Genomic DNA, 16,317 nt, shown 5'->3' on the forward strand with positions numbered 1-16,317 from the left:
CATTTCAATTGGAGTTAGCTCGCTCACAGACTCAAGAAATCAGACACAGCTTTGCGCATCTTTGACGTGTCTTCACAATAGACTTTTCTCACCTTTTATTGGATCCCAGACCCATTTTCCTCTCATTCAAGGTGGAGGCAGCAGTAAAGAGACCGAAGTCATCCATGCAACCTCCTTCACATCCTCTGGTTCCCCAAACCAGTGTGTTTCAACCGGTGTTGTGAAAAAAAATCATGGGAATTGATCCAGTTTGACTTTCACATAATTTGTCTGGAGATAGAGGGGGCGCGATACGACATTAAATCATTCGTGATTTCACCATCTACCAACATGGATTCTGTGACATTCTTTCTATACACTGTAGATCTATGCTTGGGCCATGTGAACACCAAGACAAACAAAGAAATTGCTTAAAATGCAAAAGTCGAATTTTAAATGGGCTCCAAAATGTGAAGTGATAAAGAATCATTGTTGCCGCTGAGACAAAGAATGTGAGAGATTTGTCTGGAAATGCCCCAAACTAGAATAAAATCATGCAAAACAGATTTTGACATTTTGATATTTAAAATAAATAAATGAATCATGATGTATTTTTTGCCATATTGCATGCCCCTTTCTGCAGACTTTTTAAGTAAATACTTTAACTGCAATTTGTTTCTGCAAATATCATGCCAAAATTGCCGAGTCTGTACTATTTTTCACAGTTTAAAAGGGATTTTCTACAGGAGTTTTGTCCAAGCACAATTGCTCCTTTCCTTTGGAGCTTCTACCAGATGAAAAAGCATCTCTACCAGAGGGCTCAGATTCCCAGAGGATATTCATTCAACTATCTGCATCCGCCCACGTTCTTCCAGTCAATACATAACATTGGTGGCTAATGCTGAGGGAAGGCAAAATATGTCTATCCTCCCTCAGATGTGTTCGTACTGGAGCACCCGTAGCAGTCATAACATTCAGCAGCGATGACATGCTCACATTGTTCAAGATGCTAACTCCTTCAGCAATGCAACCAAAACATCAGGGTTGCCATAAGCGGAGCGGTTTCTTAATTTTTTTTTTTTTTACTCTGACCACTGACCTCCAGTTCAATGACTCTGTCTTTCAGAATCAAGGTTGTATACAGATCACGGACATATACATCATGAAATAAGACTGTTATCAGACCATTGAATGGCGGTTCCCATAGTACATATCACCCATTGATGTGGGCAAGCCTACTGGCCCATGGGACGGGGTGTATGAAAACATACATGTACAATGAAAATGGACATTCAATGGATTGATAACATCCATATTGGGTGAGTCAGACAACATGTCTGGACCTCTCATCTCAACAGACACGTACAGTAACTCAAAACAAAATCTCCGCCATTTGTGTTTCACAAAATCAGAGCACAATAGTATGTAAAATACTGACTGCTGATATTCATGTCCATTGGAGGGTTGTTCAGCTACAGTTAAGTTACACACACGAAACAGAGAGCTTGGTAAATGTTTTCACTTTTTTTAATAAACATATTGTGAACATATTTCCGCACTGTATTTACTTGTCTTCATTGATTATGGTATTATTCATCCTCCCACCCTAAAAAAAAAAAAAAACTTCACGTACCATGATTCCACTGTGATCACTGTGTTTAAATAAGCAGTAGATTGAGCAGTTGGTCCTCGCCTCGATACTTGACAGTGTATAAAAATAAGTCTGATAAGCAAAATAAATAGTTGCACCATTGGACTTCACCCTGCTGCAGAAGGAACCTTCATGTTGGCTGTGTTAAAAGCTCAGTTTTCCTCCTTCATGAAGCTATTTTCATCATTATTGCACTTTGATGACATCTCAATGTGAGCCACGTTCAGGTTCATCTTTGGGTTGTTGCTCGTCTCCCTCCGCTAAACGCCGTTCTTCACCATCTGCTGGACTCCTTGTTCGTCGATCACCAGTGTGGGCTGGAACTCTTTGCCCTTCACCAGCTCCTCCAGCCCCTTTAAAGCGACACCATCAAGTAAATTGTCGAGGAACAGCTTCAATAGCATGAATACTGTGGGCGTCACTGCTTTACCATAACATACCAATGCTGGCAAATTTGGAAAACTTCCGACCAAATCTATGAATGTAGTCGGGCGCCATGGCTGATATTTATGCTAATCCAGGAAGATAGTTGGCCGCTACACACAGCACTGTATGCGATACAAACTGCCATGGTAAGTTATTTTTACTTAGATATTATCTCATTCGTACCAGAAATTTATCACATTCGTACGAAAGAAAAACCCATTAGTACGAGAAAATTATCACGTTCATATGAGATAATTATTACGTTCGTACGAGAAAAAAAAAACATGTTTGTACGTCGGATGTGGGATGACCGGAGACTGCTGAACTGATGCTCGGACAGCACCTGCTTCTCAATGAATGGACTCAATGGTACTCAGTGCAGCTACTTGAGAAGCTGCGGTCTGTCAGAAGACCATATAAAGAAAGCTCCAGGATGACAAAGTCTGAAACGCATTTCATTCATTTCATTTAGCCTTTTGGCTGGACAGTACGGTATTTAAATGCTCAGTCCATTGAGAAATAGGTGCTGTCGGAGCATCAACTGACCGGTCTCTGGTCATCCCACAGCCGATGTACGAACATGGTTTTTTTCTTGTACAAACGTGCAAATTTTCTCGTACGAACGTAATAATAATCTCATACGAACGAGGTAATATATAAATAAAAATACCTTACCATGGCAGTTCAGAGCTTCCGTGGTAATTAAATCTTGTAAAAGGTAAAGAAGAAAAAACTGGCAAGGCTTTGAATGACAGAAGCATAACATGACATTTTTAAAGTAAATTGTTGCTGCAGTGTTCTACACTTTTTTTGTAAAGACTATCCCAAGTATAATGAGACTCTTGGAGAAATGATGATGTTATTGAAATGAAAATACAATTTCAAATCGATAAAGTAAAGATATCTACAGATGGTGTCAGAAGATGTGAATGAGCAGCTCATGACACTTAAATCCAAACGTCTTCAATTACATCATTAACAGCTAACCCCAGTGACAACAAACTGTTATTAGAGGCTGAGGAATTGCATAGTCAGTGTGCGTGCACCTGGAGCCATGGTTTTCATATTTACCTCTCCACAGTAGGACACCAGGGGGGAGATCTCACATTTGATTGGCTGGTCTGTCCCGTCTTTCAGGCTGATTTAGAAGGGATGAGAAGAAGGAAAGAGGAGTACTGAGTTACTGTCTCCTTGCCACAGATGAAGCTTCTCACAGCTGTTATTTGACTTGAGCTTCTGGTGGAAATGGAAAGATCCAAAAGTGTCATCATTCCCAAACCAAGTTAAAAGGCCCTCTAACCCAAAACAGACTCCCTCCAGAGGAAAGCAGATGGACGGTAGCTTGAGTGTCGCCACCGCTGGCACAACTTGAAGCACGGTTGCCAGCCTTCAGCGAGTCTGTTGACAACAACAACCTCTGATCGCGCATCACTTGCTACGGCAGCTCGTGACAGCGAAAGAAAAGCACAGCCCCGCCTAAAAGGTCCCGCAGGCCTGAATACGTGAGCCTGTGAATGTCATTGAGGAACATTCACATGTATTCAAGTCAGACAAGCCATTCAGAAGTGCATCTGTAAACACGAGCAACTTCAAATGGTGAGGTTTTATCTGCCGGAAAGTGCCCGTCACCCAGCATGCTCTTGGTGAATTAGTAGCAATAATGTGGCCCAGGAATGAACTACTCAGACACTAGAGAGCCCGGTGAGATGCTAGCATGAAGCAGGAGTTGTCACCAATAGTCACTGCAGTCATTCGGTGACTCTCAGACTCATTGGCGGCGATGAGGGACACACCATATCAAAGCAGTGGTGTTACAGCGAGTGTCAGAGGAAACTCCCGTCACCATGCACTGAGGCTGCAGGGGAATAATTACTTTCTGTTGATATCTGTGACACTGCCAGCTGCTCCGTTGCTGGAAACATTTGAGAGGAGGACAGTGAGGCTGAAACAGCAGCATCATTTTCACCAGCTAAACTGATGGTGTTGAGTGAGCAGGTCAGATGAACGCATGGTGAACGCATGGTCACCTGGGAATGGCAGGGATGCGCCGCCTGTTCTCATCGATGAAGTGACCGCCAGCCTTGAGCACCCAGCCGTGATGAAGGGACATCAGGGCGTGTCTTGCAGTAGTCGGCGTGTCCTTCCCGTCCTGTTTGTCTGCATTCTTCAGCGGGGAGAACTCGTCTTCCCGCAACACTTCAAACACCACAAAAGTCCTGTTCAAGGCAAACAAGTCGCTGTTAATAACAATCATAGGTGGGGATTTGTTGGTTATGTAACACATTTGTATAAAATGTGAAAAACCCACGGTGAGGAGAAAATAATGTTTCAGGCAGAGATGAAGCGTTTGATACGAGTCTTACAAACTGCAATGAAATAAATTCATATAAACATGTTTGATATACTGACGTGACACATTGGATACATTACATACATTTCCCATCATTAGTGCCTGTATAGTGCCCTCATCCTAGTACCGTGATAATGGTTTCCATGAAGAGGGCGTTTCCCCCTGCTACTCTCACTGTGTTAGACTGACAGAATTGCCGATTCTTATGCTTCCCCCAGGCGAAAATCTGGCTGTTATCTTACAGAAATACAGTTGCAGTGGGGTTGAATTTTCTAAATGAAATCAAAGCAGTTTGCTAATTTTTCGCTACACATTTTTAAGGTGGTGCACTTTCGCTGGAGTTCAATATGTAATGCATTTCACCAAATTGAAATTCATACGACAGAGTCTCAGATAAAGTGGGAAGGAACTTTCCACAGATCATTTATCACAGAACTAATTGTATGTAACATGTTTGATCTGTGGCCCAATGTATGACCTCACAAAGAGAGGAAAATGAAGCGACGGCTCATAAAAAGACTTCGGCAGACCGGGCTGAACCAGACAGGCTTGCAGCGATGAAGTGAGCGGGGCAGCTGGGGAGGGGCTCCAACTGGAAAAAGCACTTGGTTTGTGTGTGCAAGGAAAGATCAAGGACCATTCAAACCACAGGCTCGGGGGTTGGCCCGAACACATGCAAGCCAGTTGAGGCATTCAAAGGTGCAGCACAGAAAGTGGGTTTGAACTTGAAACCGTCAGAATACATTCCAGGTGACAACGTTCATTTACTCACTTGGCAAACTGGAAGATGTCAAACACAAACTTCTCCATTTTGATTCCATTTGGTTTGTCAGGTGTGATACGATTTCCATGCGTGTCCACGTATGGAATCTTCTTCTGAGCCACATGGTGCTGCAGTTTTGGCTCGTACTTCCTAAACAGAAAAATAATATCACACTGCTGACCAAGACTATGTAGTTTTAGATCTAAAGCAGAAACTTAAACAAAGCTTACTCCACAACATCTTTGAGGAAGGAGAAGGTGAAGAAGTGGTTGGCCACGTTCCCAGCGTTGAACATTAGTCGGCCATCTGTGCCACGTTTCTGTGCTGTTTCTAGTGTGATCTCACTGTACTCCACCACTTGATAGCGATCATCCACCTGACAGACAACACCCACCGCCTCCATGGGGTTGGACTTTTCCACCACCTGGGAGCACAAGGGGAACACATTGTAGGTTCTTCTTCTCCCACTAACACACATAAATGGTGTCAAAAGTGGGATTGCATTAACGTATAACATGCACCCATGGCATGAGGTCAGTCGACCCTGTTTGAGGGAGGTTTCTACAGATGAGCAGGTAAATCCAAGTCTCAGGGAGAACAAGCAGTCAAAACAAGAAGATGTATTTCCTCAGTTGCTTTTAAGGAATACAACTGTGATGCCTTCATGCAATGTGTTTCAAGAACTGAAGTCTGCACTGAGAGGAAAAGAAGCTGGGTGAGGGGGTGGAGGGGATGGCGAAGCCATGAACTGCACTGAAGCTTTATAACTCAGGAGAAGCCCAGATCTGATGTGATGTGATCCTTCCATCCCGGCACAGAACTCTTCCAGCAGTCAGTCTGGAAGAGCCTGTTCTAATTAACTGGAAAATCCATGATGACATCTACTCCACTGTGATATTAGCCACCAGGGAGTCGGACTAAAGTTCACGTCACAAACTGAAAGACTCATTTTGTATTTTCTTTTACATAATGCAAACCGAGATGTGAGCCATCCCCTCAACAGGACTTGTGAAAGTACTTATATTTAGTCATTCAGTTAACACAAAGTCTAGTAAAATCAAGTTACTCCTTGTTTGCTGTTGCAGTTTATAAATCTATTTTTCACTCGAGAGTGGCAGGTGGCTGTTTGTTTTAGATTCAGTCACAGAAAACCGGAGAACCACACGAAAGCGCGCAGGACGGCGTTAACTTGAGCGCTGCGTTTGGCTAGAATTAAGTGCGCTGTCTCCTCCTAGTGGTGGGTGGCACTGGGTGAAGCTGACACGATAGTTTGAGCGTCTCCCAAGTCAATTCTCTTTGAATCAAAAATTTGAGAAAATGTTTTTTTTGTCATACAATATACATGGCTATTCCAGAGTAGTAAGTGTCTTTCTCAAGTAAATTTCTCTGGAATATCCATTTATATTGTATGACAAAAAAATCATTTGTGTGCTTACATCATGTAATGAATTGTTTGTTTGTGAGCATTTGGACAATTTGGCCATGTTTCATGAAAATATATGATGCGTTTCTTTACACCCGTCTATATAATAAATCACAGCAACACATGGACTTGAATCAATAGCAACCTTGATGGAGGTTTGTGGCCCCTGAGGGAGTAAACTTACATAGAAAAGAGCAACAGATAAACAATGTTTTTTTAAATGAATGAAAACACATGGTCACAGTTGTTTTTTTTGGGTTGACAGGTTGATATTAATAGGAAAATCAGACACGAACCTTTGCTCCACAGTCCGCTCCCTTCTGCACACAGAAACCAATAAAGGAGGGGTCAGCCACTTTGACCAGAATGTTGTCGACACAGTACACATGGATGAACTCAATCCCCCTCTGGTGCATGTCAGCCATGATGCCCTGACACCCAAGGGCTCTGTAAAGACCACCGTTGCCATCTGAAATGTACAATAACTTTATCATCAACACATCGGCATGTCTCTAGGGACAGGTCCTGTCAAGGAAAGGATCAGCGCAGCAAACATACCAGGGGCCATGGCGAGTTTGCCTTTGCTCTCCAGGATGATCTTTCCATCGTAGTCCATGGCAGGCAGCATTCCTTGCTGGAAGAAGACGATGTTCTCCTTATCCAAGCCGAAATATTTATGCTTGGAAAAAAAGTCTTTAGTGGACTCCATTGTCCTGCCACTGGTCATGATGTACCTGGTGTGGAAGTCGACACATACTGTAAATCATCTGCCATTGTTGGCACCAAATGTACGTTGGATGTAAACACTTCAGACAAAGTCAGTGAAAGGGAATCAATGATATTTTAACCATGTCGATTTAGACATTTCATATCAGACTTTATGCCTTTCCTGGCTTTTGTTAGTGAATCTGCAGGGCACAGCAGGGAACTCTAATCCTCTTTTCCAGGAACTTCATGTGTAATCTTGACAAGAACAGTGACTTGATGACTCTCATTAAAAACGCTATTAATGAGGTTTAAAGTGCAGGTTTTCACTTCCACAATCGATACCTTACCAGGGAATGCAGCATTTGCCTTCACTCTTCTGCTCAGCCAAGTGTTGCAGCTTCACGATGCGCTCAGCTTGAATCTGAAAGAGAGTTTTGTGGGACGGCAACCCGATGTCATACATTCCTTTGGGGTAAGAGACTCCCAGTCTGGTCCCCTGACCCCCTGCTAGCAGCAGAACAGCCACTTTATTCTGAGAGATGCAGCGCAGACCTGATGGGACACAGATAAAGAGAAGGTTAACACTTGAGTGAGACAGAACGTACCTCTGTGTATGTTCAACGTTCCACACAAATAGTGGATCAATTTAATAACCCTAACCTAAGACAGATACATTTCACATCTTAGTCCCCGTAAAACGAATTACAATGAGTTTTATTATCATTCACTGCAAGCAGGGATTTCATAAGAACGATATTAGTTTACTAGCTGACGTAGTTGGACAACAATTCAAGATTGCTTTTTAATATTATTCTTAAGTGAAAAAAATGAATTTCATATTTTCAATCACATATTAAAAGATCTGTATAAATGATAGCACAAACCATAAACATGTCCATGATCTAAACATGATTCTTGTGTTCAAGTAAACGTCCAGTTTGATGATGACCTAAAATTCTACTCACGAGGGACACAGGTGAATGTGAATCCATGCACCTTTTTTTAAGTTCGGGAATTATAGCATCTTCAGTTTTTCAATTTTATGTTTACAACTTCTTATCTTTCTTTTATTGCATCACATCTCTCTGACTGACCCTGTTGTATTGTCCTGGAAGTATCGAAAGAAAACACTTCCCTTTTCCAAGACATTCACTGCACACACCCTGAACACACAGTGGAGAAAAGCATTGAGTGACCTCATGGAAGAGAGTCACAAAGTAACTTGGTTAGCGTCAGGAGTGAAACACAAACCAGATGTTCACTACCGCCCACCTCACTGTCCTCTCCCCAAAGACAAAAACCCACTTAACACTCAGACCACTGCGAGGAGGATTGCGTAAAGTAAAATCAATTCAAGCTGGGTTTCTCAAGGTTCCATTGGCCAAGGGTGGGAGAAGGGAAAGTTTGTGCACTCATATATCATATAGAGCAGAAACAGGGCGTAACTGATGGCAGAAATGTTCGTGTGACTTAGGTATCTGAAGAACTATGAACTGACTAGTAATTACTCCCATTATCTCATTGCTCATGAACCTTTGTTTATAATTTCCGTGTATGAAACTGGCATAGCTCAGCGCAGTAATCTGGTTACAGACCTTTTATGTGTTTAACAGCATCAACCTGTCTTACCTTCTTCCTCCCAGCCCTTGACACTCCCCCTGTCCCTGGTCACACTGCCCAGAACCTCAGCTGGAACAGGCTTCATGCGAGCATCCATCTTCTCTTGCTTACTGCTGTCGGACATCTTCATTGCAGTTTCAAAGAATCCATTGATCTCCTTTAAGTCCATGCCCTGCAGGTCAAGGGTCAAAACGGCTCTTTCCTCAGGGCTTAGCTCATCCCAAAATTGAAGAAGATGATCCTGTCCGGCCTCAGACAACAACTGAAGAAGAGCGCTCTTGTCCATGATTGGGGAAGATTGATATCAAACCTGAATGTATACAGATGAAACAACAACAAGAATTCATGAAACAATGTTCAAATGCCAAACAGAAATATAGACGACGTCAGGGGGAATAGTTTATTTACTGTGTCAGTGAACAATCACTTGATTCAAGATGAATTTAAACTTATTCTCCAACTGATGTTTTGTTCTGATTTAAGGACAGCACTGGCAAATTGGTTCACAAATACTTTCCCTCTAAGCAATGAACACTTGTTAAGTCACATGTATATTAACACATGCAGCATGACACCAGAAAGTTACATTTAAATTTGTCTTTAATTGCTGGAACACTGGTTTGAACTGGTTTGTTCACATACCATTGGCACAGGAGCCAGAAAACATTTTTTAAAAAACATATCCTTGTACATGATTTCACTTGAGGAGTAGAACAATAATAAAAGAATGCATGGATGGCACCTTGCAATGTCAATCAATCCAGCTGAGCAAAAGTCAACCAAGTGAATTGTCTCTTTCCACAAAGAGAACCGGCTCCTGTCTGAAAGCATAAATGGCTGAGCTTCTGCTGCCCATTTCAGGAACTTGTTCAGCTGCTTGTGAAGAATTAAAATCATTCAGATGACAGAATTCAGGTTCATAGAAATTCATCTAACCTTGTGTTCAACAATTCATTTATCACAATGAGAGGTTTTTCCACAACAAACAGACTCCATAGTGTCTTTCACACATAAATATTGAACCCGTTGCCATAACTGATTTTCAGCAAGCTAATCTAAACAGGCGAACTCCACCCATGGTGACCAACATCCGTCCTGGAGCTGGAAGGACCTTTTGGCTGAAAGCCACCCATCTGACTGTGGTTCTTCACTTTCAAAACACCTAATGGAACCTTTCTCCCCGTTCCCTTGGTGAGTGCGCGAGCATGTGTGTGTCTCATAAATGACTTGTAAAAACTGACATTAGGATTAAAGTAGATGCTGCCAGTACATTTGTGTATTTTACTCTTTACAAACACAAGAATGCAAAGCCTTAATTCTTCAATGATATTGTTCCATTCAATAACACCCCGGAGAACCAGAAAATAACCACAAGCTAGTTGGAGAATCTTCTTATGAGAGTTGGAGACAGCATCACAGCTGCTCATTCAAAATAGTGACAGTGGGTTAATTGTATACATTTCACTCACACGTAGGGACTAACTCAAAGTTCCTCATTTAATTAAGAAGGCAAACCGTAGTAATGATTCAATTACAGCGTATTTATTAACTGACTAACTGAAAGTGGTGACTAGCTTCAGTGTTGGACAGGAGCACGCGTGTCAGGGAAGCCAGAAGCAGAATGAACGTCACTTTCACATTGTCACAGAATTTTTAAAAAATGAAACTAATTGAAGAGTCCTACCTTGAACAGGCAGTGGGTTTGATGGAGAGCAGCTTCCCGTCGATGTGTGCAGTGAGTCTCGTCCTGGTTCCGACGCATCGAAGCCGGACAACTCCTCCGCAACGTCACACCTGACGTGGCAACGACAGCTCCGGAAGACGCGTTCAGGGATGCTACGGAAATAAGGTTACAGCAGACGACAGGAGGGATTATTACACGCGAGACATTTTTTGTTTAAAATCTATAATTAAACACCATGAATCGTGGAAATTATTCACGAATACGTAACATAAGTGGTGATTGAAAACACCACACTTAAAGAAGTCGGCAGTATTATAGCGTTGGTTTGCAGTCGGGTCCTGACACCGGAAGCTACGGAAGTGACGACATAAGTGAGCCACGCATCGTGCGCCCAGACGCATGTGCCAAAATCCTGACAAATATTACACTTGAAAAATGTTGAAGTCATATCCAAAAAATATCATCGTGCTTTACCACATGAACTCATTCCATTATTAGACAGCATATGCTTTGGAGTTTCGTGTGTTGTATCAGCTTTATTGCAGCAGATTTATTTAAGGTCAGTGAGGATCCCACCAACAAGCGCTTTGGTGCACCGTGCAACAATTAACAAAACATAATAATAATAATGATAATAATAAATTAAATGAAAAAGGTCAATAACAATTTAAATAGAAAGAAAGCATTTTCGTTGCATTGCACACAAACAATGGTGTTTAAAAGACATAAAATGTCGCACTTACAGAAGACATAGTGGAAGGAAAATATACGTCCAAAAGGGGAAAATGCTGGACTAGATGGCATGTGACATTTCCTTTATGGTGGCGCTAGTGTGCTTTACATCATGGTGACTACAAAGGCAGTCTCGTCTAATCTGTTCATCCTGAACGAGTCTTTCATTTTTCAGGTTGTCAAAAGGAACCGGGGTGTCTATACTACAGTTTGGCATGTTTAAATCAGAGCTGACAGCTTCAACTATATGTTTTCCATTCAATTCTTCATACTATTTTCCATATTCCGTGATCCAGTTACCAGGAGAATAAACACCGGTGTCTCCCGCAGTCCACCACTACGTGTCGCTGTCAGACCAGCGGAGGCGGAAGTGGTGAGGTTTGTTTTGGTTTGTGAGACTCCTACTTGTCCATGTTCGACTACGATTTGCCTGGAAGCCGGGAGTCATGAAGAAATTCTTCGACGACATAAAGAAAGACATCAAATTTAAGTCGGCGGGTCCCGGGAAGAAGCTCACAGACGACACAAGGTGCACTATCAACTCAAAGCAGCTCACAGTAACGCTTAGCTAGCGCACTGCTAATCGGCTCTACCTCTTAACGGTGGGTTGCGTCGTTGTGTTTTAGTGCCTGGTCGCAGCGTTTGTGCGTCTTTCGTTTGCAATGTTTGCTCCGTCGGTAGTGAGCTGTGAGGAGCACATAATCTGGGGCTGAGGTTGTATAACAGTGCAGCCTCACTAGTACTGACACAGTTTTCATCAATGATCATCATTCATTTCCCCGCCTCAACTGTGGCTACTATTCTGCGCAGCGCTCATCCAAATGTGGCCCACGCCAGCTCCAGCGCCAAGAACCACCGCTATGTCCCCACAGAAGGAGCCCAGAGAGCTGGGGCCGCTGCCCTGGCGCGGATAGAGCAACAGCAGCGACCTAAGGTCCACACCTCTCATGACGCGATCAGGAACCAGGGTGAGACCAGCACTCTAGTCTGAACTGTCTATTGTGTCCTTATCACTTCATGGTGCATGATGGAGTTCATGGGGATGAACTTCTCTGTTCTAGTCAAAAGAGAGCTGGAGGCTGAGGCGGCTGCTCTGGCTGAGAAAGAGAAGGCCGGTGGTGTGGAGGTAGGCCTGACCGTCAGTACCATGCTCGGGTGTTCATAGGGAGTGTATTGTGTAACTGGTCCCCTTTTACTGACCGATGCTCTGCGTTGTAATCTGGCACGTAAGCAATTGAAGAGTCAATTCATCTCCCAAATTTCATTTTTTTCTCTGATGAGAAAGTGATGGAGAAAGTTCCGAACAGCTGCAGTTCTCACACTCTCTCAGTTCACTGTACAGACTCTACATATGAAAAAAAAAAAAAAATACAACACACCACGGCATATGTACAAAACGTAAATAAATGACACCTACAAAATATAAACACATACAATTATAGTACATAAATTAATACAACATTCCATACCTGAACTGATGGAGAAAATAAAATAAGTTCCGAGCTGCTGCAGCTCTCATACTCTTAAAGTATGAGAACTGAAACTTCTCAGCTTACTGTACAGACTGAGATGAAGACGGCGATGACATCATTGTTATCCGGTACACCGGTGTCACAGTAAAAGTTTTACAAAATCAAATAATTTTGGTGAAATTTATAACAGAACAAAACTGTATTTTCCACCTGCTACAATTGCATGATAAGATTTGTTTCCCTGCCAGGGATCCAAAGTACCTGTTAAAGATCCAGCCAGTCTTTCTGTTTCTGGAGTCTACTTCACCTGCCCACTGACTGGAGCCACCCTAAGTAAGAGTGAGAGGGAAGTTCACATTAAAGAGGCCATCCTGATGGTGAGCAGAAAGATATTACCCTTGTTGTTACCTGCCAAACGCATGTCACGACAACATGCATGTGATTTGTGTTTTGCTCAGAGGTTTGAAGAGGATTCTGTAGAAGCCTCTGTGATGATGATACACACGTTTAACAAGGACAGAGAGAAGGTGAAAGCTGCTGTGGACATCATAAGCAAGTAAGATAGCATGACATACATGAAGGTAATAATGTCTGTCATCTTATTGTGTTCATCGTGTGGTCAACAGGTACGTTGAGAATATATGTAAGAACCCCACTGAGGAGAAGTACAGAAAGCTTAAACTCAGCAACAAAGTATTTCAGGTGAGATTGAACTCAGTTTCAACTATTTAAAGTTGTTACAAAACTCTTGATTTGTTCTGACATTATACTGATATAGTGACAATGTAAGGTGTGTGATGTTTCAGGAGAAAGTAGCCAGCGTCGACGGCAGCAGAGAGTTCTTGCAGGCTCTTGGATTTAACAGCACCTTGCTTCCTGTCGAGGGTCAAGGTAATGAGTCAGCCCTGTTTCCAGTCAAACACGCCTTAAGTTGATCTCTCGCTTCATTCTCTTATGTCAGAAGAAGAGGAGGAGTTCCTGGTGCTGCCGGAGCAGAGTCCTGATTCACTGGAGCTGATGAAGGAGAGGAGGGACCGTCTTCAACGAGGGGAGCCAGTCAGGGCTCAGCTGGACAGACAGCCTCAGGCGTTCAGACCCTCTCAGAATGCCACGCGCTTTGAGCTGCCGTCGGAGTTCTACAACCTGACTGCGGAGGAGCTGAAGAAGGAACAGCAGCAGAGGTAGCAGTGCATTCTGCATACTTCAGTAATTGTTGCAGTACATTATAAGGCACAATATACAATGGTACCTCAGTTCTCGACCACAATCCGTTCCATACGGCCGTTCGAGAAGTGATTTGTTTGAAATCTGAATCGATTTTTCCCCATTACAATGAATGGAAAAAGAAATAATGCGTTCCAAGCCTTAAAATAGGCTTTTGTAGGAGTGAATGTAGAGTGTCTGCTGCAGGTGCGCTGTTCCTCTATGTGTGTGGCCGCTGCATGTGGGAGGGGTTGCCGAGTGAGTGAGGTCTCTCCAGAAGTGAAGAGGTGCCCGGTGCGTGTCCAGCTCTGAATGTGCGCTTCTGTGCAGTTTGGCTGTGACAAAGTCATAAACTAAGTAACGCTCTGTCCCAGACTCGCTTCATCCCTGTCCCAGCTCCAGCCGACAACAGGACATCAAACCCTGGAGTGAGCGCGCCAGCCTCGGTGTCCAGAGTTAGCACCTCCCCTGTGACACTCTACCACGGTCCGGTGCAGAGACAGGAAAGGTTTTACACCTCAATATGAAGAAAAAAAAGTCAGTAAATGTAGCTAACGGGACACGTCTGCATACAGAGGCTGCGTCATACACGTCAAAGCTCGTTGCGGGTCAGCTGACGCACACGTTACGGTTTTTTCAGCTTTTTTTGGGGGCGTTCGAGTTCTGGACTTTCGTTCGAAATCCGAAGCAAAAAAATCTCAAAATTTTTGTTCGAACACCAATTTGTTCGAAGTCCGGGACGTTCGAAAACTGAGGTACCACTGTATATACAGTACATTTACCTCTGGCAAGTTCTAACTTATATTTTCCCAGCTTACTGTGAATGAAGAATATCAAGTCTCACCTCAACCAGAGTTGAGGTGCTGTGTGTCAGAGAAGTCGGTTTAATTTGACCCCATGTTTTTGCCCCTGTAGAAGTGATTTGGTTGAAAAGAATTCGATGCTTCGTACCAAAGCCATGAGGGAGAGGGAGGAGCAGAGGGAGAGAAGGAAATATAACTATTCACTGTTGCGCATCAGACTACCAGACGGGAACCTTCTGCAAGGTAAATCATTACGGAAAGCACTTTTGTCTTTCCAGCAGCGCGCCATTTGTTCTACAGTAGTGGTGTATTAAAGTGTTTTTTTTTTCCCCAACTACCATGCTTCAGGGACCTTTTATGCCTGGGACCGACTTCCAGCACTGTTTGAGTTTGTGCGGGAGTCATTGGTGGATGGCTGGCAGCCCTTTGAGCTCATCGCCCCTGGTGGGCAAAAACTCCAGGAAGCAGAAGATGTCGCTCTGGCTGAGTGTAATCTGGTGGGTCTACATGACTTTTAAGTCTTGAGTGGGCAAATATGTTTAATTCTGCAGCACAGCGTTTGGTTTCTGAAGGCGATTGATTTTGCGCAGGTTCCCGCGGCTCTCCTCACGTTCTCGTGGGATTCAGCTGTGCAGGCGGACATTGCTGCTGCAGGAGGAAAGAGTCCTACTCTCCTGAAACCTGAACTACTGGAGACAATAAAGACCCTGAGCTGAGACCGGCAGCTGTAGACCTGAACATCATCTGGATGTAGCGTTGCGTCAGACAGTGATGCATTTATTTTTGCTAACTATACAGTTGTATGTTTAGATGAGACCCAGCTGAGTTCTTCTAATGCTGTTTGTTGGACTGTCCTTGGCCCACTGCTGTCATGTAACTCTGTAGTCTCCCAGTCCAGATTTGAGAGAAGTGAACGTCTGTGTTGATGGCATGCACTTGACTCTGCTCAGATGTGATCCTGTGACAGTTGGGCTTTCTGTGTAAACAGTGTTGAACTTGCACTCCCTCCACTCAGTAACCGGACACACGCCAAGCAGCTTTCTTTTGTCTGAGGCACTGTTTTGTCACCAAGCTGATCATGAGATACAGTCTACAACGGTAAACGCATGCTAATCTGTTTTCTGTCTGTGGGGGCTCAGCTGCCAACAAATCAGAGATTAACATGTTTTCATATACAAACTGAAGTCCACTTTATTCAGATCCTCAAAAGTATTAGATGCGACAACTTTACACTCACTGAAATATTTTGCTCTATTGGTTGAAGTCGATTTTGACTGAGAATGAAGGCGATTATTTCATTGTTGAAGATGTTTTGGTTTGTATCAAACACTGTAATAAAATTGGCCACGTATATAATCTAAATTGAACTTCATGTTGCACTTGTTTTAAATCAATTGTCCATTTAGTAGTCCGTTAAGACAACAGACTACCTCGGAATATCAAACATGTCCGGTGGTTATTTTGGAAAAGAATAAAATTTAGCAACTTATTGGACAAGGTGTG

The 16,317-nt window shown here is 43.1% G+C and overlaps 2 protein-coding genes across 4 annotated transcripts; one reads left to right on the forward strand and one right to left on the reverse strand.

The window, feature by feature from the left end:
• Positions 1-1,512: 1,512 nt before the first annotated feature.
• On the reverse strand, positions 1,513-11,446 carry uap1 (UDP-N-acetylglucosamine pyrophosphorylase 1). 2 transcript variants are annotated; one of them, XM_053869470.1, is made up of 12 exons: positions 11,348-11,446; positions 10,605-10,756; positions 8,930-9,230; positions 7,648-7,852; positions 7,151-7,326; positions 6,889-7,061; positions 5,400-5,593; positions 5,179-5,319; positions 4,084-4,272; positions 3,930-3,968; positions 3,128-3,194; positions 1,513-1,983 (listed from the first exon to the last, which is right to left on the reverse strand). In XM_053869470.1, exons 3-12 carry the CDS (start codon positions 9,204-9,206, stop codon positions 1,891-1,893), a joined length of 1,554 nt encoding a protein of 517 aa, XP_053725445.1. In that variant the 5' UTR covers positions 9,207-9,230; positions 10,605-10,756; positions 11,348-11,446; the 3' UTR covers positions 1,513-1,890. The 2 variants fall into 2 exon arrangements, with proteins under 2 accessions (XP_053725445.1, XP_053725446.1); XM_053869471.1 differs by lacking the exon at positions 3,930-3,968 and having other exon boundaries at positions 1,514-1,983.
• Positions 11,381-16,176, forward strand: ubxn6 (UBX domain protein 6). Of its 2 annotated transcripts, none has more exons than XM_053869474.1 (11): positions 11,381-11,865; positions 12,147-12,304; positions 12,398-12,462; positions 13,057-13,185; positions 13,267-13,364; positions 13,435-13,510; positions 13,615-13,699; positions 13,773-13,989; positions 14,927-15,057; positions 15,163-15,311; positions 15,405-16,176. In XM_053869474.1, exons 1-11 carry the CDS (start codon positions 11,783-11,785, stop codon positions 15,528-15,530), a joined length of 1,317 nt encoding a protein of 438 aa, XP_053725449.1. In that variant the 5' UTR covers positions 11,381-11,782; the 3' UTR covers positions 15,531-16,176. The 2 variants fall into 2 exon arrangements, with proteins under 2 accessions (XP_053725449.1, XP_053725448.1); XM_053869473.1 differs by having other exon boundaries at positions 11,389-11,865; positions 13,770-13,989.
• The last annotated feature ends 141 nt before the right edge of the window (positions 16,177-16,317 follow it).

The sequence above is a fragment of the Synchiropus splendidus genome, chromosome 1 (genome assembly GCF_027744825.2).
Source record: "Synchiropus splendidus isolate RoL2022-P1 chromosome 1, RoL_Sspl_1.0, whole genome shotgun sequence".
In the NCBI taxonomy this organism is placed as follows: Eukaryota; Metazoa; Chordata; class Actinopteri; order Syngnathiformes; family Callionymidae; genus Synchiropus; species Synchiropus splendidus.

Bases quoted from the DNA above. Each gene is read 5' to 3' on its own strand.
- uap1 (XM_053869470.1), bottom strand. From the start codon at position 9,206: ATGGACAAGAGCGCTCTTCTTCAGTTGTTGTCTGAGGCCGGACAGGAT. The intron at 7,853-8,929 runs GTAAGACAGGTT...GTGTCCCATCAG, and splicing joins CAAGGGCTGGGAGGAAGAAG to GTCTGCGCTGCATCTCTCAG. The intron at 1,984-3,127 runs GTAAATATGAAA...GTCGCTTTAAAG, and splicing joins TGGTGTCCTACTGTGGAGAG to GGGCTGGAGGAGCTGGTGAA.
- ubxn6 (XM_053869473.1), top strand. From the start codon at position 11,783: ATGAAGAAATTCTTCGACGACATAAAGAAAGACATCAAATTTAAGTCG. The intron at 11,866-12,146 runs GTGCACTATCAA...TATTCTGCGCAG, and splicing joins AAGCTCACAGACGACACAAG to CGCTCATCCAAATGTGGCCC. The intron at 13,990-14,926 runs GTAGCAGTGCAT...TTGCCCCTGTAG, and splicing joins AAGAAGGAACAGCAGCAGAG to AAGTGATTTGGTTGAAAAGA.